This window comes from Pocillopora verrucosa, chromosome 5 (genome assembly GCF_036669915.1).
Source record: "Pocillopora verrucosa isolate sample1 chromosome 5, ASM3666991v2, whole genome shotgun sequence".
Taxonomy (NCBI): Eukaryota; Metazoa; Cnidaria; class Anthozoa; order Scleractinia; family Pocilloporidae; genus Pocillopora; species Pocillopora verrucosa.
This window is the reverse complement of record NC_089316.1, coordinates 16,929,816-16,951,269: the sequence shown is the minus strand read 5'-3', so window position 1 is coordinate 16,951,269 and position 21,454 is coordinate 16,929,816. Positions and strand designations below refer to the sequence as shown.

The 21,454-nt window shown below is 38.1% G+C and overlaps 4 protein-coding genes across 4 annotated transcripts; all 4 read right to left on the bottom strand.

Annotated features, from left to right (window-relative positions):
• Positions 1-76: 76 nt before the first annotated feature.
• LOC131787593 (discoidin domain-containing receptor 2-like) lies at positions 77-2,143 on the bottom strand. The gene is made up of 3 exons (XM_059104677.2): positions 1,997-2,143; positions 1,481-1,600; positions 77-256 (listed from the first exon to the last, which is right to left on the bottom strand). Exons 1-3 carry the CDS (start codon positions 2,141-2,143, stop codon positions 77-79), a joined length of 447 nt encoding a protein of 148 aa, XP_058960660.2.
• Positions 2,144-2,301: 158 nt separating this feature from the next.
• Positions 2,302-6,844, bottom strand: LOC136280755 (neuropilin-1a-like). The gene is made up of 7 exons (XM_066166440.1): positions 6,788-6,844; positions 6,246-6,322; positions 5,761-5,815; positions 5,124-5,340; positions 4,352-4,575; positions 2,975-3,141; positions 2,302-2,341 (listed from the first exon to the last, which is right to left on the bottom strand). The coding sequence occupies exons 1-7, from the start codon at positions 6,842-6,844 to the stop codon at positions 2,302-2,304; spliced, it is 837 nt and encodes a 278-aa protein (XP_066022537.1).
• A 902-nt stretch (positions 6,845-7,746) lies between these two features.
• LOC131787592 (uncharacterized) lies at positions 7,747-13,447 on the bottom strand. The gene is made up of 7 exons (XM_059104676.2): positions 12,243-13,447; positions 11,608-11,718; positions 11,335-11,445; positions 10,755-10,868; positions 9,973-10,083; positions 8,570-8,680; positions 7,747-8,437 (listed from the first exon to the last, which is right to left on the bottom strand). The coding sequence occupies exons 1-7, from the start codon at positions 13,126-13,128 to the stop codon at positions 8,328-8,330; spliced, it is 1,554 nt and encodes a 517-aa protein (XP_058960659.1). The 5' UTR covers positions 13,129-13,447; the 3' UTR covers positions 7,747-8,327.
• A 1,265-nt stretch (positions 13,448-14,712) lies between these two features.
• Positions 14,713-21,450, bottom strand: LOC131787605 (geranylgeranyl pyrophosphate synthase). The gene is made up of 12 exons (XM_059104685.2): positions 21,283-21,450; positions 20,905-20,973; positions 19,973-20,058; positions 19,030-19,076; positions 18,709-18,825; positions 18,214-18,315; positions 17,468-17,528; positions 16,911-16,989; positions 16,692-16,794; positions 15,885-15,949; positions 15,729-15,778; positions 14,713-15,006 (listed from the first exon to the last, which is right to left on the bottom strand). The coding sequence occupies exons 1-12, from the start codon at positions 21,322-21,324 to the stop codon at positions 14,925-14,927; spliced, it is 903 nt and encodes a 300-aa protein (XP_058960668.2). The 5' UTR covers positions 21,325-21,450; the 3' UTR covers positions 14,713-14,924.
• Between the last annotated feature and the right edge of the window lie 4 nt (positions 21,451-21,454).

Here is a 21,454-nt window from a genome sequence, read left to right as displayed (position 1 = left end):
AGGGCCGAAAATATCAGTAAGAATATTAAGTAGCATTCTTTTCCTTTGCCTCTCAGAAAAATAGATTTCATAACATTCACTTTTTTGAAGACCATTTACCCGTACTTTCCGTGGAAGATTTTTCTCCATATAGTTCAACTCGCATACATGTAGAAGACATCATTCCAAGAGGTAGAAATCGAATCAGTCGCGCCTTCACCGGAATTGGCAGGTGAGTTTTAGTAGCGATATCTTCAACTAAGTTTCCAAGGAACTTCTGAAGATCAATAGCAACAACGAAACTGTTAGGTGAGAACCAGAAGGTGAGTATCGTAAATATCGTCGTTCATACATTTAAATGAGGAGGGTGAATGTCACGCATCAGGGAAATAGTAACGCACTATGGCCAGCAGGACACCGTGACATGTTGCCAGCGGGACATGCGCTGTGTTCATGCTCTTATCCGTGACACTCTGGTTGCGATTGGCTCGATTGGAAAGCTATGGTCTTTGGCGCTGTTATTGTCCAGTTTTCCCGGTAGTTTTTCGCAGAGTATATTTGGTATGTGATCTGAAAGATGACCTCTGACTTGGACGCATTTTAAGTACATTTCTAAAGCACTGTTTGCCGACCTTTGAACGAACCGCGTGGTACATGCCGACCATGCTGGTATATTGACATCGATTTCACTTAGTTCTCTGTTCGTGTTCAGTAGGTATTAATGGAATTGACGACAATAGAATGCGTTGCATTCTTTTTACAATGAAGGGGCCAAAGGCTATGATTACATGAAAAAAAAAATCGCTGCCAAGTGGATTCCGACACTTAGAAAAGTGTGACCAAGCTTCTAGCTTTGTAAAAACGTGTGGTAAGTTTTTAATTTATGAAAACTTTTAACAGGCAAAGCAGTAATTTTGTGGCTAATAGAAATTGATTGAAAGGTCTCTAAAGCCTATTGGTACTTAAATTGCCTTATAAAATGTCGCTTTCTAATTTTATTTAGTGAGTTTGCTGCATTGCACTCCACGGCAAATGAGCTTGGTTTGGGTGAAAATATTGCCATCAAGCTCAACAGGGGTTCTCGTGTATCTGAACGTCAAGAAAGATACACCACTGACACTGACAAGCAGTTGGAACTTGAAATGCCATCAATATCAAACGAAACCGATAAGCTGTTAAGTAAGTAGAATCAATATACCTACAATAATGGACAGATTTAAGCGGAGTGCGCAATTAGCAAACGGATTCGGATTGAACGATTTTTTTAACGGATTGACGGATTTGGTTATCAAATTGTAGCGGATCGGCGGATTTGCATATCGCTTTTCACCCCCTCTTAAATTAAGGCTTTCCTCGGTTTTTAGAAGTTGGAGCCTAAGGGTTATTGTTACTCCTTTTGGTTGGAATGCTATATTAGTGCATCTCTGGAAATTTTCCCACCTGCAGGTTGGTGACATTTATAACTTTGTCCTGAAATTTATAAAATGAAGAAAAAAACTACCTTGTCCTTCCCATTATGTTGATATATTCTCCAATTGGCTCCATCCTCTGAATAATTCAAGTTGTATTTTGTCACGCTTTGAACATTACCGATATTTGAATGCCGTGGCTGGGTAGCGACCTACAATTTGAAGAAATAAAACAATGCATTAAGACTTTTCCTCCTGTTTTGCTTTGGTTGCCGTTACTCAAAGCTGTTTGGGAAGATGGTAAATTCCATAAAATACGACGAGATATTCGGATACAAAGAAGGAAGTAATGAAAGGAACATTTCGTTCAGGAATGGCAACGTACAGGACGCTTATAACACAAAAACCATGTATTGATTTGCCTAATGATCGATTTTGTGAAACTCAGTGGTGGAGCACGAGGGTGTAGATCAGCAGCTCTGAATTTCGATTACATTGTATTTTCGTGACAAAAGTGAATAACATCGTAAGGAACTGTGTCGCTCTCAAAGAACGGTCGGTAACTCACGGTAACCTTGAGACTGCAAATCATTCACTTTCATACTTACCGCTGTAATTATGTGGATTTCATGAAGATCAATTTGTAAAAAGAGCGGTAGCTCATTGGAGTTTGCTGAGCACCAAGCGCTGTTGAAGTTCAATCGGCCACTAGAAGCATTCAACTTTGGCAGATCAGCGTTGGAGGAAGCAGTCATCTGAGTATCTGTTATTAGCTGCTTTTCCACTCCAAGTGCAGGGAACTCTGAAACAAGTAACATTTCAACGGCAGAACTTAGAATTTTTATTTTTTTTTCAATCTGCCTGCATACAGGATGCTTTTAGAATTGGAGCATCATTGACTATTCTCCCGCCGCTAGGACAGCCTCGGAGCATGCGCAGCACGGATTGTGTTCCTAAAATAAAGGATTCAAATTTTTTTCAAAGATGTTTTCTCACTTTCACAAAGTTAGCGTGTTGCTAATTGACATACTTTATGTTAAAAGTGGCATTGGACATTTAAGCTATCAGATGAAACGATTTGAATAATTATACAATTCAAGAGTGGAATTAAAGGCCGTTGGTCCCAAACTTTAGTGGTCTTGACTAACAACCCAACTATAACTATAGTTACACGTAAAATGATAGTCCAATTGTGATAATTCACTGTTAGGTAGCTGCACGTGCTCTGGTACGCCGGCCAAGAGAGTTACTAAAGATAAGAGAGAGCGAACGTGACGTGAAATTGCTCAAAGACATGCTTGATATTTCTTAAATGGATATTTCTTAACTGAACAGGTATATCGTCTTCTAATGTTAGGCAATTGTTCAAAGACTAAACTGTGTTTCGAGAAAAATCTTCTGTTCTATTGCCTCAGACGGTCTGTGACGAACGTTCTAGGCTTGACCAGTATAGGCACATGTACGTCTCCAAAAATATCTTTGTTTTAAATGTTCCATACAAAGATGAATTTTTATCCTACAATTTTTATGCACCTTTACTGCAAAATCAGAGGCTAAGCAAACAGCAGCCTAATGGATCAACAAACCTATCTTTTGTGGGTGCTGTCTCATTTATGTAACACCCATAAACTTCAATTCGAAGAGCACTTCCTTTGTGCCAAGAAGTAGGCTGAATTCTCAGAAATCGAATAGAAGTAGGAGACCTGTAAGCCGTTGGGATTGCTGCGTTTCCATTTGTTACGTTGACAAGGCCCTGGCAAAAAAAATAATAACGATTGAAGATCTTTCATGCTGAAAAAAAAATGAAAAAATAACAAAAGTTGATTTTGCTTGCTGAGGCAGGGAAAGCGTTTTTACAGACAACTGGGAATAGATTAAAACACATGCGCACAAATAGAGGGGTTTCGACTGTTACGTGAACAATCAAGGGACAACAGTTTTCATAAAGTTGTGCCTGGCTGGTAGTATGATTTCTAGTGAGGCGCGCTGAAGTCTATTCCAGCTAAAACTTAGAGAAAAACAGTCGAGAAAAAAAGTCAATGTTAAATACGGGGTCTACGATTAAGAATATGTCACCCTCCGCGGGGCTTCAGAGAATAAGGTAAACGCACGCACACGGCACGTTATAACACGCTCGCACGCTAATGGTATGACACGCTTACCGTGCAGATATGCGCATAAAAACATTTGATTTTGGAGAGTGTGTTCGTAGCCATTGTTCATATCTGGCTAACACGGTAGAGCTTTGTTTCTTTGCTTCTTTAATTAAGTGAGAGGGTTGTTTCTTTGCTTCTTTGATTAAGTGAGAGGGCCTGAAGGTTAAAAATTCAGTGGCTCGTGGTCAAGAGGTGTGGAGCCAATATTTCCCGCCCGACCTGATGTTATCATAAATTAGCACCGCCTTTTTTTCTTTCTTCCTCTCTTCTCGCACTTTCATTCACGGAACCAGGCACTAGGCTGTGCAGATTTATGTAAACAGATTCTCATGAATAAGCTCAGTATAGAATAGGCAGCTCATCGATTAATTCGAAAGTCAGTTATTTAGAGTGATCACCGTTCGAAGATGCCTATGAAACATAAATAATCTATGAATTCCTATTAGTAAGTGCACCGATTGCAAGTTATTAGATAAAAAATATAATAATATAGAAACCGTAGGTGGAGGTTTTTCTTTCTTCCACTCCTCCCCGTCAAGACTCGTCCAAGCATTAAAAGTTTTGAAGTGTTCTTCAGAATTTGGTTTTCCTTGTAACACGATCTAGAATTTTAAGTAATAAGTAAACAAAGCCAATGCAGTCAACCAATAATAGTTTGTAGACTAAACTATGAAATAAAATCCATAAATTGATCACTTTTTTAACCCTGAGCGTAAACAACTGAATAACACTTCTTTAAAAAGTGACCACGACACACATAAATCTTTGTTTAAGTAGTTTTGCACCATAAAAGGTGCTCAAACAAACCATTTTCAGACGGATGAATCTCTCAGAGTTGATTAGTATAAACTGTTCTCTATCAATTGAAGCGCTTCCATCGGCAGGGGACCAGTGCCCTGAGCTGCCAAGCCTAGCCCGATGGGGACTGTGACCAGGTGAATCTTGAGATGTCTTGAAGAATGACGATGATAAAAGTTGGCTCTCCTTGATGTACCCACTTCTCATGCCCAGCGGTTGAACACAGGGGGAGTCTAATAAGAAAAATTTTAGGCTGTGCATATCACGATATCTTTGGCACATTTTCGCGATCGGTTTGTCAGAGATATTGGCTGTGAGAGGTTTCATTTCTATAATTACAATTTTGCTGTGAGGCGGCTTGTTTCAAAAGTAGTGCGTGCTGGTCATCTTCGACCTATGTGAAGATTTGCATAGAAAAGAAGATGCTACTTTAAAAAAAATTTACCCTATGTTTCAACATGCAGATTGATGGATAATAACAGCTTCCATCATGTAGGCTCCGAAACAATTTCTACTCTTTTCACAACCTTCGTTCATCATTAGAAATTTTCTTGGTTTCAATAAAGAGATGAAGTAATGAGACGTTAAAAATACACTATATCCTTCGAGGTCATGAAGTACGGATCAAGCACAGCGAGGTCCGTACGTCATGGCCGAGAAAGAATGAAACTTGATGGCTCTTGAGTTCTTTTATTACGACCACATTTGATGCCTTTTTTTCATATTGGTGTACTTAGCAGAGACAAGTTAAAGGCGTCTAGTCTAGCACTCCGTAACAAACCTGGTACGTAGAAGTAGAACGAAGTGTGAAAATTGTCAGAAGTTTTAGTCAGCCTTGTTCCGTTATTTGGATCTGTAAAATTATCGTATTCACCGCTATATGTTATGGTGCTGATCACATAAGCTACGTGAAGGCGACCAGGCTCAGTGAGTCCTTGAGGATCAATGGAAATGACTACTTCATACGAGAATTGTTGGCCCAGCTCGAGCCTGTTGAGCTGAAAAAAGCCAAAGAACGGTATTATGAACTACAACTTACTGAATCAATTCAACTTTTTGACTACATTAGTTAATTCAAGATTTCTCCTGCTTTTTTAATTGTTTTGTAAAACTGTGATCGAACTTAACACTATGCACAAAGAGATAAGACATGGATGGGAACTTACAAGACACACGCGGTTCAATTTCGGGAACGTCCACTGACGGCTTTCCGTTATATTTGTTTGTGTGATTATACCTTTTTCCAGTATTTCCTTGAAATGAGATGATTTACTGAATAGAAATGCGAACAAGAGAGGAATCGTACCTCCACTCTGTTATTTTGTAGCACATCTGGAATCACTGAGAACGAAGTTAAGTTTACTGAACTCAAATTCTGCTTTAAATGAAGCCTGTAGAATGATAGTTACATGGCTAACCGCAGACGTTGAGTTGTTATTATGGGTTACATTTACGTTGACTTTAGTTTTGTTTCTGTGAAAAAAATCAAGAATGAAAAATTTCAAAATATTTTATTTTTTCATTTTTTTTGGTGGACTATTAAATTATGTATTATGACAAGCTAGGGCAGACTATAGCGGGGAAACAGTCTTGCCACTTAGATATAACGTAGATGAGCAAAAAATCTTGTTTCGGGGCAAATAAATAAAAGATTTTGCTTTTTAAATGGTGAAACTGAAAAAATGTCCTTCCATAGGCTTTTCCAATAATCGCCTGGTGGAATTCACATTTTTAATATCCCACTGACACTTTAATCATGTATCTATTTGTTGTTTTCGACAATTAAATAATTAATTATGACAAGCAAGAGCTGAATATGCTAGAGAGCAGTCACGCTAGTGCTAAACAAAGTAAATAAAAAAAATCTTGTAAATGTTTTAAAACTAGCTTTTGCTAATCTTACCCTTGAAACAAGGGCTCGCTGTCATCTACTGCAACCTGTACATTTAATATTGGTGTAGTTCGAGCTATGGAAATCCCCTGCACATTGAGAAAAAAGGAATCATTTAACTTTGCAAGGAGGAAAAGCCTTGCCGCCGTAGAGTTAAGACGTTACGCAACTGCCGGTATATGACATATGACAACACTTTGGGGAATGAGGCCCAGGATTGGATTCTTTCTTCAGATCTAGAAATTAATACATTTAAGGGACCAGATGTAGCTTTGCTGAAAAGGACTCGAAAATGATAGAGAATAATTACGAGATTTTAAATTTGTTTTCCTGACATTAACAATAATTTCTATGTCTTCGTAAACTAGATATGACGAGCTGTTTGCATTGATTTGATTAACCCTTTCATCTCCAAAGTTTTTAGGTCTGTCCACAACAACAAATCATGGCTCGGTAAAAAAACTCACTTTGTAAATGAAGAAACGTAGGTCTTAATTAACTTCACGCCTTAATTCCAAACAACGCTGGCGTAAATAAAAACCTTTTTTACTTACCTTAAGGTATATTATACACCACATTAAAAGGTGGATTACAACAAAACGAATCTCCATTTTGCAACCATGCAACCGAAGACAAATGTATTGAAGTTGATGTAAAATTAAATCTTAAAGATTTAAAAGCTTACATGCTTAAATCAGACTAACTGAAAGTCTTAAATAATGAAGTACCTTTCATAGTGTTTCTTACGTATTAAGTTACGATCTTATTGGTCGAAGCTTTGTGGAGTTAAAGCATCACCTTAAAACTGTTAAATGAACGTGCTTATCGGTAGGAGGCTGAGAAGTCCATTTTCTTAGACTAAAACACTATTAACTTGACACAAACAATCGCAGATGGAAAGATCTTGACCACTGAGAAACATCTGCCAAGCTTACTAACCCTGCTGTTTGAGTTTAATCTTGTTGGATCGTGACACAATTCAGTGCAACTGCCCTTTGTAATAAAGCGCGATATTTTAATAACTATCTTTTCATGTTGAAAAGATAGATATATTTAAAGTAATTTCATTTAAAAGTTTTGGTGTACGGTAATCTACCGACAGTTCACGACGTCAAAGCCAGAGTAAAACATGGCTCCCCACCTATGTGCTCTACTACCAAGGTATGATTGGTGAAACAAATCACTGGTTAAATACTCAGGACAAACCTTTTAAGGTTGTTACACGGTTTTTTTTATCTGTCTTTTGCTTTTGTTTTTTTTTTCGCTTTTGGTAAAAAATGGAATACCTTCATAGTGACAGGGATTGAAAAAAGTATTTGGGGGGATTAACCTCCTAAAAGCTCTCTTCATCTTCCTTCCCATCCCTCCCTCTGTCGAAGTTCCAGAAAGCTTCCTAAAGCCCCATCTGAGGAGGATTAAAGAAAAATGGATCAAGACGGACAATAACCAGCTAACGAAACTGTGGTTCCATTTGACTTTCATCTCTATTTATCTAAATAATTTTCTTCTACATTGGCCATTTATTTTTTTCCCTAGGAAGACATTTATCATAACATTATCTACATTTCTCTTTTTAAGCGACCTTTAAAATTGACATTTGCTAAAAATAGGCTCCAAGCTGACACATATTTTCATTGGAAATGAAGTGCTCTCGTTAATCATTAAAAACGAAAGAATAATAAAATAGGAACCGATAAATCGATGTTAGACAGCTTTCCTTTATGAGCGGAAAACTAACTACAATGCGCACGTGACAATGGGAATATCCTTTATCAAGGATGTATATACGGTCCTATTAATTCCTACCTAGGCCACTTCGCAGGAAATACTTCATCTACGTACGAGATTTGTAAGTCTAATTTATCTTTATAACCATTAGACGTATACTGAATAGCTTTGTTGACTGTAAATCGATGAGTAAAACGGCCTTGAGTCAAACAAAAAAATTGTCAAGAGACTACTGCAATTCATTTCTCTAGAAGTTGAATATTTTGTGTTATAATGACGTTAAAATGGTTTGTAAAAGATGGTGTTTCGAGAAGAGCTCCCCACTGATCTTCCAACATTGCCTGAGTGAAGTAGCAATATATATGCTCAGCATTTTTTACAACTCTTAGCACAGTTTTCGTTCATAAAATCAGGGTTTTTTGTGCATTCTTGGGCTTTGGCCCACTCTGAACAGTGTTTGTTTTTATCCTTGCAACCTGTGGGGAAAAATTCGAATGCCATTTGAGTATCAAGATCGAAATCAAGAGCGGATCAAGAAGAATCTTCTCATCACCCTCGAAAGGTTATTTTTATTATTGATACACAAGCAATGAAATAAAAGCACTTACAGTTTGAGCAACTTTTCCAACAATTGTCTTCCATAAATTTCCTATTTTTCTTGCACTCTCCATCCTTAGCCCAGAGTGGACAATTGGTAGGATGCTTATCGATACAAGGAGCTGTAAGGGAACAACATAAATAATGGACTAATAAATTATTAAAATAATGATGGTGATGATGATGATGATGACGATAATGATGAAAATGAAGATCATCATTATTATCAACTTCATCACCGTCATCTTCAACATTATGGAATGTAGCGAACGAAATAACGTAGCGCTGCAGAACGCGCGTTTATCTGTCCGCAGGATGATTTGAGACGAGTCGGGGAGAGGTTTGTTGGGGGTCTATATTAGTGATAGACCCCTTGGAGATCTCTCGCCGTATCGCGTCGTTCAAAGCCTCAACCTTTCACGCGGGCGAAAAAACGCTCGTGCCGAAGCGCTATTAATGAGGGCCTACTAGAAGCCTAAAAAAAAATGAAAAAGACTCAAGCAACTTCCTCTTTGCAATTCCTGTGCTCCTAAGTTGGTTTTCCTGAGGTTTCAGCTAAACTCATACAAATGTACTGAACTATTTTAAGTACTCACGATGGTATTTAATTAATATTATTAAAATGCATCATAACAATCATCAAAATGATTTAAGTTTCCTTAATAATGACAACAATACTAATAATAATGACGATTAGTATAAAGATATACTAGTATCGAGATTCTTCGGGAGACACTCTAACACTCTGCTACCAATACATCTTCCGATCGGGAAAAGTTTGGCTTACAAAATAAGACTAATTAACAAAGGTAACAAATCTGCAAAGACGCGAAAACTAAACTAAGCAAACCCCGAACAAAGACAATTACGTAATAATTTGCAATCCTGGCGCCTAAAAAAGTTATTGTTAGCGCCGCATGACGTGTGCGACCTGGTGTCACTCTTTTTCGATAACTTAAAACGAAACGGGTAATTTTTTTTTCGTAATTCATAGTCTTTGAGCTAGTATTTCTAAGGCACTACAGTCTTCTACTTATTCTTCTCAACAAGTTCTGTGATAGTTTTAGTACTGTTTACAATCTTTCGTACACGCTGGAAGCTGTTATCAATGTAATGTAACGAATTTTCCCTTGAAAGACATTGTCGTCCATTTTGATGACAGTTACTGCAGTCTTTAACTCGCAGTATCATAGTGACAGTTTTATCAACACTATTAACGGTTTCCGCATAATTTCAACACCAGCTTCAGCTTTCATTCTGACTTTACTCCATCAATGGATATTTCTCTTAGGAGTGGAGTTACAACAAGAGAGGAGATTAAATTCGGGCCATCCTTTTGAGAAAGGAGCCTTAATGTTGAGTGAATCGCTATAATAGTAATGATTATCATCAAAACCTATAAAATGTAACTCACCACAAAACGAACAGCTTTTCCAGCAGTTTTCTAACATAAAAGGAGCAGTCTTAGTGCATTGCCCATCCGCAGCCCAATCCACACATCCATCTCGCTTGTTCTCGCATTTAACTGAATTGTGAAAACAATTGAAATGTGAAGAAAGGTAGGAAACCTATTCGACTAACTAGTAGAAATGATCCATTGAAGGGTTAGCGCCCAGCTCTTAGTAAGGTACTCTAGGTTTTCCTGACAGTTTGCCGACACAATTTTCAGTCCTGAGTGAAGAGGGGAGTTTTGAGTGTCCTAATCAAGAGCACAGGGATTTCGAGGGCTTTGTACCCGAACCGTTTGATCCCGAGTTCAGCGAGTTAACGCTATAATGCTGCGTCTCATCTCTTTTATCTCTTTCATGTCAGGTAACCTCCGGCAGTTTGCCATGTTCCTTGAAATTTTCGGAACCTAACTTATCTGTCACGATGGAACAAGGTTGCTGTGAGATTAAACATCCTGCTCTGGAATACAGCATAATAACGGCTAAGGCCTTAACCCAATCCCTATGATCTGTAATAAAGCGTATCAACCACCCAGGAACTGCAATTCTAGCAAAGAAAAAGAGTGATCTACTTTGTCACAACATGGCATTTCAAGAAACTTAGTGTATCAAGCAAACATTTTGCCGGGGTGTCCGTTTTGCCGATCAGTCAAAGGGTCAGGCGAGCGATCAGTCGCTTCTCATTTTCTATTCCAATTATTGATTGGATGCAGTAGACAATCATTCAAGCAATCCAGTTTCCTCTTACCACAATTTGAGCAGCTTCTCCAGCACATCATTTCCATAAAGTTTCTATTTGATGAACATTTGCCATCTTTAGCCCATGTGATGCATTTGTGAGGAAATTTGTTTACGCAAGGAGCTTTTGAATAAAATGAAGTCAATGTTAGTTACATTGTAATTGAACTGCTAAAAAAAGGGGAAATCACGATAGCCTTGAAAATTATTTTTGGATAGGAAGGCTCCTAAAGCTCACGCCCCATTTGAAATTGAAGCATGCCAGGTTAAATAAATATACAAACTGTCCTTTTTTGCAAAAATGGGTCATATGCCCCCTGGGTCTCTTCCCTAACACTCGTTGCAAGTCTGCTATACAATATGGCGACGTTATTTGGCTGAATTTTTCCAACCTTGAATTATCAAACTTTACTGAGCTATGTCATTTTTTGAATTTCGTGGCAACGCTAGCGTTTCTCTATCTGTCCGTGACAAAAAAAAGACTTGAAACTGACTATGGGAGTCGACTAGAAAACATTAAGCATGGGATAAGAACCGGAACAAGAACAGATTTTTCTTTCCTCAGTTGAGGTTTTTTTTTTCTTACTGACCGCATTTCGAGCAACTTCGCCAGCATTTTTGCTCCATATATGGCCTGTTCTTGCTGCATTCTCCATGTTTTGACCAATCAATGCACTGCCGTTGGCTATTTTCGCACTTTGCTGCATGAGAAAAACAACAACTAAAACGTCAGAGATGACATGGAAAATACATTTTCATTCAGGTGAAGAATAACATAAAACAGAATATGTAAGTCTGCAACATTTTTCGCGAAAATCAATTTACACAATAAAAACCTCACACATTATTGGTTATTTTCTCACCACAGTTGGTGCAGCTACGTCGACAGTTTACCATCATAAACGGTGAGTTCTTAGTGCACTCTCCTTTAGCAGCCCAATCCTGACAACTCTTGAAGTTATTGACACATGGACCTGTAAAAAAGACAACTTTGCAAATTAGTTTTTAATTGTTGGTGTTTTCAAGATTATTTAAATGCAATCTGTGTCTGTGTTGCTTCTCATTCTTGCCTTCCTCGTACCTTTGGCTTCTTAAGGTTTTAAGACTATATTTGTCTTTACATTTTTAACTCATATTATGGTATTTTGGCTTTGCTGTATTACATCAGAATTGACACCTCTTAATCGTTGTGGTGTCAGTACCCATCATCCCACTCGGAATAGTTTTGAGTCTTTTATTAACCCTCGCTGCACTGTTACCTAAAGCTGGCAGTCCTTGAAAATTTCAAACAATAGGGTCATATTTGTTAAGCAGCAGATTTTTCTCAGACATCTAACTTCAAACTGAATAATTTTTCTTTCCCTTAGTTCGAATAAAGGAGCCGCTTTCCTTCACTTGGCTTGATTCAAGTAACAAACCCCAACTGAGCTCTGTTTCACCTCTCAACCACGCCTAGTTTAAGGATTAAATAAGACGATCTTCTGACAATTTTACTTACTTTGTTGAGCAATGGAGGACGTTTGGGGAGCTCCTGGTCTAGCCACCGCGTTAACACCTCCTGTAGCTCCTACTGACCCGGTTGCTGGGGCCGTTCCGGTTGCTCCGGCTGCACCGGTTGCTGCGGCTAACCCGGCTAATAAAGCGGGAAAGGTCCCGGGATAAGGTTTACTTCCTGGAGTTTGACCAGCCCCCGGCAACAGTGGAAGGTGTGGAGTTAAGATAATTTCACCATTTGGAGTTAAAACGACCCCAGGAGCAATAGTGATGTTATTTTTACCGGGTATCACCACAGGCACACCACCAGCACAAGCCCCTAAAGCTCCACTACACGAGGCGTTGCCCGTAGGTTTCACGGCCGGGGTCGTAGGGGTAGGGCTTGGAGAGCTTGTAACGGTGGGTGCCGCAGTCGTAGTGGCCTCACTTCCGACCGGGGACGAAGTTGTACTTCCGGAAGTGGAACTTGAGCTTAGCGTAGTTGGAACAGTTGGGGGAGTGCTGGTGCCGGGGGCTGCGGTTGTTTTAGAGACGTTGACGGGGTTCGTTACCGGTTTTACGGTAGAAGAAGCGTTTCTTTGAGGTACACTATTCAAGTTTGTGATTGCAGTTTTGGCCTTGTCCACCTTAGCTAAGAGGTTTTTAAGCACATCTGTGAAAGTGTCGTCCCTCTTTGAAGATATTTCTTCCTTGACATAGTTTTTGGTTTGATTAACTTGACTTCTTTTCCTCTCAAAATTCGAATTTGCCCCAAAGTTGTTCAAATTTTCCTTCGAATCTGTTTTATCAGTGGAACAATGACCATAGACACCACAGTTGTTGGGTTTGTTTCCGGCCACCAGAAGGAACGATGTCACCAAAACAAAAACTATCGCGAACCATCCACTCATCTCACAAGATACTGTCCTTTCCTTACCTGTGATTGGAACCTCGACAGTGACTGATCTTTTTCTTCCGACAGTATCGACCTTTTAGATTATAAAGGTTGCTAAACACAATTGAGCGAGGCCTCGACTTACACTGTTACTAATTGATGCCCTATGTAAAGTTTACCAATAAATATCTCCACTGCCAATTATGTCTGTTGTTTGACAAAGAACTTGCTGGAAGAAATTGAATTAAACTGTAAGTGTTCTCTGTTCACATTGGCGTAGAATCCCTCAACATTAAAAAGCCCCCAGACCAAACCACCACGGACGATATTTCACCTTTAATTTGGTGACACAGGTCGTTCTTTGTCAAAACGGTGCGATATCATGGCATGTGAAAGAGGCCACCCGCTTCTGAGGTTTGCCGGAAGTCAATGTTTAATTTCATGCAGTTCTTCTTAAAGACGCCTCCAGGTACATGAATCTTACAAATCGGAGTCGCTATTGCCTTTTGTGAAATAAAAAGTCTTAGATGGTAGTTATGAAAGCTTATTCCCATCACACCAAAGCATGGGTTATTTTCATCCTAACGAAGGAAAAAGCGTTTCTCACCGAGGTGGCCGTTAGCTGGTGAAACCGAACACTCGAGAGAAACAGGTTACAAATCAATGGAAACAACTGAAATCAAGATTATCAACTCATTTCTTGCATTTGGTTCTATTCGAACAAAGTTATCAAAAAAAGAAAAAAGATTACAAGAGAAAAAAATGCAAAAGTACAGACCGCTAGAGATTAAGAAAGAGCAGAGTCTTGTAGACAATAAAATGCTGGTCCCCTCTAAATTAGCGACAATTGTTGTAACGAGCATGGATAGAGAGAAGAGCTGTTAAAGCAAACCACGCTAAATACTTTAACCTAAACAGTCAATCTTCAAGAACGAAAGCCAGGTGGGAGTTCGAATGAAGGTCAGTTAAAAAAATTTTCCAGCAATGGAAGATTCTGTTTAACCACTAAACCCTATTAACGACATAGGGCGAATCACTTACAAGAAGAAGCCATATGTACTGGCTTGCAGGCTCCAGAGTCACAGGACTCACATAAGGATTACAAAACAATCATATAAATCGATTCTCAGTCAAACAGACACTCGTTACAAGGGCTATGCTTTGAATAACCGTAGACTCAAAATTCAAATAATGGCTAAAAAAGAGACGAAAACCAAACACTTCGCACCCCGAGACGATTCAACAAGAGTATTAGATTGGATTCGTTTGTTGGGTCCGATGTAAGAGCATCTGCATTACGTCGATTTCCCTAGTTTAAAAGGAACTATTGAAATCAAAGCGACACGTTTGATTAGTTGAAGGAGTAACGTGGCTTTGAAATCCAATTGTAGACCGCAGTGAAGCAGAACCAACGCAAACACAGATCCCTATCGATAGCCAATTGAATGCGACAGAAAGTAATTGTCGAAAATGTACCAAGCGATACAATGATTAAATGCAAACCACAACAAACCAAGATCGCTCGGGTATGTTGGGGATTGTGCATCTGTCTTCTTTCAAGTGGTGCAGCACTGTTCGCAAGCGAGGACAATCCGGGTGATAGTGTGAAAATCAGTTAACATTTTAATATGGGAAAAAAGGATGATGATACACACTCGTACAAATTCATTCTGACTTCATTACCTTTCCTTCTTCTCATTATATGAAGCTGTTATGTCGTTCAATTAAAATCATTTGTCTATGATGTAATGTCTTTCTCTGATTATTCACTTATAATTTGTTTTATTTAAAGTTTATTTCTAAAAAAAGTTCCTAGGAATAAAGTTTTGCCAATTGTTTAACTATAGCTGAAAGTTGAGGATTTCCGCCCAAATCTGCGATCAGTGCTTGAGATCTGAAAAGTCAAACGAATTAAAACGATTTTCATACGTCACGATAAATTGGTAAGACATATTTACTTATTTCATACATTCGTTGGCAGAAAAAAATAAACAAACCGAAACAAAAAAAAACACAAATAAAAACAGAGAAACCTTGTATCTAATGCAAGTCGTCGCATAACTACCCGATACAAATTACATTGAGACAATTTAAAAAACATTGCTCCAAAGGTGCTACCTGGCTCAGTCAAGTACATATTTTTTTTAAATAGCAACACCTTCCGTAGTTTGCAAATAGATTAAGAGAAATGGTAAGTTTTTAAGCTCGGTAAAGAAATAGAGAAAGATGTTTCCTCGTCTCGTCACGAGCGTGTGACAAAGATAAACTTCTGAGTCCCCACCGGGAATCGAACCTCAGACCCTGAGATTCTGCGCTACGATGATCTTCCACTGAGCCACAGAGACTCTAAGGTGAGCGAGGTCTATTACGAAGTTCTGCATACTGCTAGGATCAGCAATGTTGATAACGTCATGTTTGTAAATAGAATAAGAGAGATGGTAAGTTTTTGGGCTTGGTAAAGAAATAGAGAAAGATGTGTTATCGTCTTGTTACGAGCGTGGGACAAAGAAAAACTTCTGGGTCCCCATGAGGAATAGAACCTCAGACCTTTCTGTAATTGTATCACACGTTTGAGCATTTTCGACATTGACCGAATTATCACGGGCTTCTCCTTACTTGTCCTCCATTTGCTTGAGTATTACTTTAGTGTACGCAAATGAGCCAATCTGCCAGAAAATAAGCAAGCAAACAAACACATTATTACATTGATAACATAGTACGTGCTCAATGTCAGTACTGACCACGAGTTTGGTCAAAGCATGTCTCACTCACCTGTTCTAAACAATCTACAAAATACTTCTTAATGTCTACGTCAGTTGTCCTCTGTCTCAAAATATCTTAGCAATGGGGAATTAAGGTTTTGAATTTTAACAATTTTGATGAGATCTGTTAATCATTAATTAGGCTACTGTAGTTTAAAAAAAGGGTTGCATATAAACGGCCGTGGTCTCAAGGAAAACAGCGCTATTGTCGCCGGCAAGCCACAGTCTGCAGTCTCGGGCTCAATGTTTTTTTCGTTTCAAGGCAAGCAAAGGGAAACGCAAGGCAAGCGCAAAAAGTGAGTCATGTGCCAATGCATGTGGTCGATAAAATGCTCCTCCTCTCGCGCCTGACTCGCACATGGCGCTTGCCTCGCGCATGCCTCCTCTAGCCCGAAAAACGAACACACGAATTATCAAACAAAAACAAGCAAAACAAACAAACAAAATAACTCGTATTCTTAAGGCTACTTAGCCGTGACCAATTAGTAACAAAGATAACACAGCAAAACCTTATTACGAATCCCTAAATCTTCTCTTACTTCGCTTCGTTTGTGACTTCCCACGTAGCAGAACGCCGTAGTCGATGATGCGTCGTCTATGTGAGGATTTTTCTGACTCGGGCGCAATACACGACCACAATGTGCAAGGCATTCCAGAAAATAACCCTCTTCCTTTGCATGAAGCCTCCTCTTCCCCCCATCCCCCCAACCCTTCCCCTCTGCTCTTAAAATCATACTCACCTCACCAGAGACCCGACCCAGAGAACTTTAATGAACTTAGGAGGGGCTACTGGAGGACAAACTTTCAAAAAGGATACTCAAAATTCTGGTGCTTTCAGAGTCACTGCGGATGGCATGAATGATCGGAAATGAAAACTTTCCTTCCGTTAGGTCTTCACAAAAACTTTTGTTTTCCTTGTACTGTTGTGAAGAGAGCAAAAGTGAAAAATGGGTTAAATTTCATTCACTTACATATTTGACATACGCAAAGAAATGTAACCAAAAGATTGTTTACGATGAATTGATTCACTTCTTACCTCTTCCGAGAGTAAGTTGGCATAGTCATCTCTGATTTGGAAAAACAAGGCGAGTGTATCCAGTAATGGAACGAAGTTACTGAAATTATACAAGAAAATACTTGGATAAATGTGATTAAGACGAGTAAAGAGAAGAGTGAGTGAAGATTTATTTGAAATTATGTGGATTTGTAACATAAAAAGGTTACAATCAGCTGTCTACAATGTGTTTGTTACCATGTTTGGAAAATAGTTGGACAACATCCTGTAACAAACCATCAAACAAACAAAAAGGAACCAAACATTTCAAAATAAAAAACTAGAAAAAAGTGAACTTTAGAACTTTTAAATAAATTAAATTTTTTTCGACCAAAAATTTGAAACAGATGGCATTGGCTGCCTGAATTGAATAAGGAAGCAATTGCAGTCAATAAATGTCGTGATTTTATATTCTCTAGCTGACGTGGGAAATTTTACACACACTGCTTTCTTATCTCCTCTGTACTGTACTCTGAATAATGTTTCAAGAGAGCTCCCAGTACCTTATTGAGAGGTTACGTCTAAGAATTAAATATCACCTTCTATTTTCACTGAAAGATTGCATCAGCCTCACAGCCAATCTAAAAAGGCCTCCAGTCTCTAAAATCCACAACAAAGCCATTCAACAAAATTTGTAGTAGACATTTTCAACAGCAACAGCAATTTTGATTAAAGAAATTCTTAACATTTCATGCCTCCAGTGAATATGCTAAGGAAAGTGACTGCAACCGGGAGCTAAAGTATGTATCAAGTCAAATGTAAGGAGTATCAGAGGGTAAATTTGGAGGATCAATAATATTTGTTATTGGCCTCATGGAAGTTCCACAGGTCAAAATAAGATTATGACTTGGTTGAAAGTGTACATCTCCTTGGAAAAAGAAATCCTTACAGAAGCTGCATATAATTTATGTGTATACGAAAGCAATATATGCAGTAATAAACACTACTTATGTAATAAGGCCTGAAATAAAATTCAGGCCTGTACTACAGTAGATTTGAACCCATGATGTCTGTAATACCAGTGCAGTGCTCTACCAACTGAGCAAGCAAGGTCATTGGGTTCAAATCCAGTACTACTTAAGTAATGTTTGTTACTGTGAAGATCTCTTTCGTATTCATTTATTAATCTGCATTTCACATTTGTTATTCTCTTATATTCACAGTCAGATATAATTTATATGACTTTGGCTCCAATGTACACAAACACAAGCACAAAGAGAGAAAATAGGTCTTATTAGGGCTACATAAAAGTAAGAGACAAGTTTAAGTTTGAATTGAAGCTTACTTTTCTTGACCATTTCATGATACTCATCCTCAGATGGGCAGGTGTAACTGTCTCTCCAGTATATATCCATTCCCTGGCCTCTGTGAAGCTCTAACAGTTCCTCTGAATGAAGAAATTGTAGAAATCTATGAGCACACTTCAAATACAAAAAAAAAAACTACAAAAAATGCCAGATAGGGAATAAATATTTATACATGTTGTTCATTCCTTTGAAAATTAGTACATTAACTCAAATTCTGACTAACAAAACTTCCTAGACTTCTTCAATCTCATAGCCTGTTTCTCAGCCTGGTGATGTATCACAATTGTGAAGAGAATTCACACCTTAATCACTTCTACATGTGGGAGTTAGTGGGCTGAAACTGGAGCTGACAATAATTCACAGAAATAGTGGTACTGACAATACTGAGGCTACCACGTATATCAATTCCACAAGCTAAATATAATCCCCTGGTTTTGCACTATAAGAACTATAGAGGATTTATCTGTGAGTACCTGTAAATATGTTTATACAATCTGGATGGTTCAAGGACAGCACCTTCTCCAAAGCTTTGAAGTACATGTAGTTAGCACTGTTGATTGTGTGAGCCACTCCATAAATCTGGTGAGCAACTAATAAATTATCAATGAAAAGAAAAATGTGAAGATGGTTTATGCATGTATATCCATCAGACCTGCATTTCAAAGAAGCCCCTTAGGGGAGTACAAGCAAGGAAGATCCTGGTGCAACATTCTGCTGTGTTCATTTAACACTCTTTGGATCAACAGCCAGTTACACTACTATCAGTAAATGCATTGATTGTGATGAGACAATACCTGGAATCCCTCTTCGTAACTTTGAGTTATCTTCTATATCATCAATTCTGTGAAAAAAGAACATTACAATCATGCAAGTGTTACAAAGGTACTTTGGTCCTGAGAATTACTCCAGGGCATTTGATTATTTGGCAAATTATCTGTGGTTATTCGAAAACTGAACGTAGGATATTGATTGGAAACATAATGATATTCCAAAATAATTTTTGGCTTTAGAAAAGTGTTCAAATGGAAATGCCATCTGATGAAATGAATCATAATAGACCATGAGATGTGTAGCTTAAAATGGACTGGCATTCAAAATATACACAAATGATTAATTTCTAGAAGTGGCCCCAGCCATAATCTTCAGTCTAATAATGATTACTCTTGTTCAGCTATATTAGTGATAAGCATGGTATACTCAACCTAATTAAGTATATTCCTATATCAGAAAGCCATCCCATCCTTGAGTATCAGCTGTAAATCATTTAATGGGGGTGCCTGCTTACTGTTCTGTATTATTTATTTTAACCCTTTGAAGAATGTATTTAGCAAAATTTGAATATTCCCTGAACTCATTTGTACATTAAGTAATCAGCTGATCAGCTTTGCTTTTAACATCTGCCTTGGCCTTTAAATAGAAAAACATTCCTAGAAAGGGCAACTTAAGCTTGGGAATAAATTTGTAAAATTATGAAATTAATTAAAAGGAATAAAAAAACACCAATAAGAAAAATAGTTGAAATTTCATTTTGTATGAGAGGAAAATGATTCATCTTTCTTTAATTCTCCATGCAAAGCCAAATTTAAACAGTATTTAGGCAGTCTTTTTTCAGTCAAGTGAACCAATTCTTAACTGTATGTTTCAATTCATTTACAAGAAATTTGTTGTCTATCAAATTACACTTCTAAATGTGCATAATGAATTGGGAAATACATTTTTATAATCCTTAACACTTACAATAAACTAGAATTGTGTAACATCTTTACCACCTCTGCTATCACACTAAGTTTATCTCCTGGGATCTTTAACCAAAAATTAAAAGCCTGTTGAATAACAAAAAAAGAGTGATACTTTTGAGATGACTATACAGTTAGAAAATTCCTTTCTAGGTTTCAAATAACATAAACTCCAGGGCTTCTGACTTTCAGAAAGAGATTTACTGTGCAGAATAAGGAGAATAATCAGTGAAGATTCAGAAGAATATTCTCCACAATGAAATACAAAATAGCTCAAGCCATACTGATATCGGCTTTGAAGTGAAGGAGAAAAGAACATGTCACCTGAACCACTTCCTTGACAGGATGGAGCCATCTGCTATTACTTAAGTTACAAAACAGATGAAGAGTGGAAGAGACCTGGAAAGGCCTCATATAGTAATTAGAAAAAGCTGCAAAAGTGGGGAGCAAGCTGGTCAGAGTTTCACTTCAGTTGACCCTTTCACCCCTAGGAGTGATAAGCATATAATTTCACTTCACAATATCACCCCTCAATCACACATTCAGGTCATGAGAATATTAAGAAAATGATCACCAACTAAAGGTTCTCTTGAATGTTAGACAAATTCTCTTTTTCAGCACCCTTGGAAATGTATAGGGAGTAGCAAGGAGAATATGCATACTGATCTTTGGGTGTAAAGGGTTAAAGAAAAAGCAATGAGATAAGCAGCAGAAGTGGACTCTGGTCATTGGCCTTTTTGATCAAACAGCACTCAGAGGATTCAAGTCCAAATAGTCTTGCACAGCCAACTGATTCCAAATCACAACATAACCATTAATCAATTTTACTTCGAAAAGAAAAAATCTGTAAATGGGAAAAAAAGCCCTACAATAGCTTACCAGGAAATTCCACTGAAAAAAATCACACTCTGAGAGAACGCTCTAGATTCTCACCTGAATAAGCTTCTCCCTGACTTGTTTTCCTGGAACTTTTAGAACATAACTGTAAGGCTCTAGGAGAATCTAAGAACACAAAGGGAAACATCTGTAAAGCTTTGTTCAAATAGCGGGCACGAAGCAATCCCCAAAATAAATTTTGGTTTCTATTTAATACGAAATTCGCCATTTTAATCACGCTTAGAAGTTCTGGCAAGACTTCCGCATAACTCCTGCTAAAATTGGACCCAGCCTCGTCCTAAGTAAAGTTGATCGAATTCTCGGTATAAATAGAAAACCTCCTGCAAACCTTACGAGAACATTCGATGTTAATCTTTCCATATTAATACATATGCCAGGCGATTCAAAAAGGGTAATTTGTATTTTAGTAGCTACCTTTTCCTGCGTGGAGTAAGAATCTGGTGAAGGTGAAAACATCCTAAGACACAAGAGATAACTAAAGAAAAATAAAAATATGCAACTACTTTACAATCAACTCCTATATCTAAGATACATCAGTAGCTCAAGATCTTAGCTTATCCGCCATTTTGTTCCTTGCTGGTTACCA

What these genes read in the sequence shown, in the direction of transcription:
- LOC131787593 (XM_059104677.2), bottom strand. Translation starts at nt 2,143, where the DNA reads ATGACTGCTTCCTCCAACGCTGATCTGCCAAAGTTGAATGCTTCTAGT. An exon ending in AAATCCACATAATTACAGCG is followed by an intron (nt 1,601 to 1,996) that starts GTAAGTATGAAA and finishes TTCAAATTGTAG; the next exon opens with GTCGCTACCCAGCCACGGCA. An exon ending in AACATAATGGGAAGGACAAG is followed by an intron (nt 257 to 1,480) that starts GTAGTTTTTTTC and finishes ATTGATCTTCAG; the next exon opens with AAGTTCCTTGGAAACTTAGT.
- LOC136280755 (XM_066166440.1), bottom strand. Translation starts at nt 6,844, where the DNA reads ATGGAGATTCGTTTTGTTGTAATCCACCTTTTAATGTGGTGTATAATA. An exon ending in GGTGTATAATATACCTTAAG is followed by an intron (nt 6,323 to 6,787) that starts GTAAGTAAAAAA and finishes CTCAATGTGCAG; the next exon opens with GGGATTTCCATAGCTCGAAC. An exon ending in GTTCTACTTCTACGTACCAG is followed by an intron (nt 4,576 to 5,123) that starts GTTTGTTACGGA and finishes TTTTCTTATTAG; the next exon opens with ACTCCCCCTGTGTTCAACCG.
- LOC131787592 (XM_059104676.2), bottom strand. Translation starts at nt 13,128, where the DNA reads ATGAGTGGATGGTTCGCGATAGTTTTTGTTTTGGTGACATCGTTCCTT. An exon ending in GCGAAGTTGCTCGAAATGCG is followed by an intron (nt 10,869 to 11,334) that starts GTCAGTAAGAAA and finishes TTTATTCAAAAG; the next exon opens with CTCCTTGCGTAAACAAATTT. An exon ending in GAAAAGCTGTTCGTTTTGTG is followed by an intron (nt 8,681 to 9,972) that starts GTGAGTTACATT and finishes GTTCCCTTACAG; the next exon opens with CTCCTTGTATCGATAAGCAT.
- LOC131787605 (XM_059104685.2), bottom strand. Translation starts at nt 21,324, where the DNA reads ATGTTTTCACCTTCACCAGATTCTTACTCCACGCAGGAAAAG. An exon ending in TGAAAGCACCAGAATTTTGA is followed by an intron (nt 15,950 to 16,691) that starts GTATCCTTTTTG and finishes CCCATTGCTAAG; the next exon opens with ATATTTTGAGACAGAGGACA. An exon ending in TTGTAGATTGTTTAGAACAG is followed by an intron (nt 15,779 to 15,884) that starts GTGAGTGAGACA and finishes ATTTTCTGGCAG; the next exon opens with ATTGGCTCATTTGCGTACAC.